The following is an 831-nucleotide window of genomic DNA, read 5'->3' as shown; positions in this document are numbered from 1 at the left end:
CCGGGAATGAATCGTTAGGGCTAAATTGATTCAAGCTTGACTTGTTGGCAGTTACCCCTCATGGACACAGCTTCTCTGTTTCTTGCTCTATTCTCACAGTGTGCTCCCCCTGGGTGTTCTGGGCCCCGGAGCAGTGTCAGACCCATATGGCCTAGCTTACGAAGGGCAGGAAGGCTGCCAAATTGTGGCCCATACACTAGTGAATCTGTGGTATCGGGATATGGCTTCCGGAAGCCAGTTGCACTGGACGTAACTGTGTGTGTTCTTGGGAAAGGGAACTACAGAAGGTATCCTATCAAGGGTCCCAGGGAGGCCTGGATCTGTGAGGCCTAATCTGAGTTTGGTCCTCACAGGCATGGAGGGGCACGCTGGCCCGACAGCACTGCCGGCGCCTGCGGGCCGTCTACACCATTATGCGCTGGTTCCGGAAGCACAAGGTACGCAGCCACCTGACAGAGCTGCAGCGGACCTTCCAGGCTGCACGGCAGGCTCCACTCTATGGCCGCGACCTCGTTTGGCCCACGGTGCCCACGGTGCTGCAGCCGTTCCAGGATGTCTGCCAAGTGCTTTTCTGTAGGTATGAGTTCCTCCCGCACCCTGACCTCTTCCCCCACATTAGAGTTCCTTCCCGCTCCTTTGTCCCCCTACTGGAGTTCCTTTGCCTCCACATCTTCTCCCCCACTTGAGTTCCTGTCCCTCCACCTCTTCCCCCCACTGGCATTCCTTCCTTCCCCAACATATTCCCCCCCACCGGAGTTCCTCCCCCTCACCCCTTCCCCCCATTGGAGTTCCTCCCCTCATCTCTTACACACACACACACACACATCCCCC

At 57.5% G+C, this 831-nt stretch overlaps 1 protein-coding gene across 1 annotated transcript in view; it reads left to right on the top strand.

Annotated features, from left to right (window-relative positions):
- MYO1G (myosin IG) overlaps positions 1 to 831 on the top strand; it is a 38,550-nt gene that overhangs the window by 24,495 nt on the left and 13,224 nt on the right. Inside the window, exon 18 of the mRNA XM_006832103.1 lies at positions 354 to 577. Coding sequence (XP_006832166.1) covers positions 354 to 577 — 224 coding nt within the window. The remainder of the gene's footprint in view (positions 1 to 353; positions 578 to 831) is intronic.

The sequence above is a fragment of the Chrysochloris asiatica genome, unplaced genomic scaffold, assembly GCF_000296735.1.
Source record: "Chrysochloris asiatica unplaced genomic scaffold, ChrAsi1.0 scaffold00006, whole genome shotgun sequence".
In the NCBI taxonomy this organism is placed as follows: Eukaryota; Metazoa; Chordata; class Mammalia; order Afrosoricida; family Chrysochloridae; genus Chrysochloris; species Chrysochloris asiatica.
Note: the sequence above shows the minus strand (reverse complement) of the source record. Positions and strands in the feature narration are given on the sequence as shown.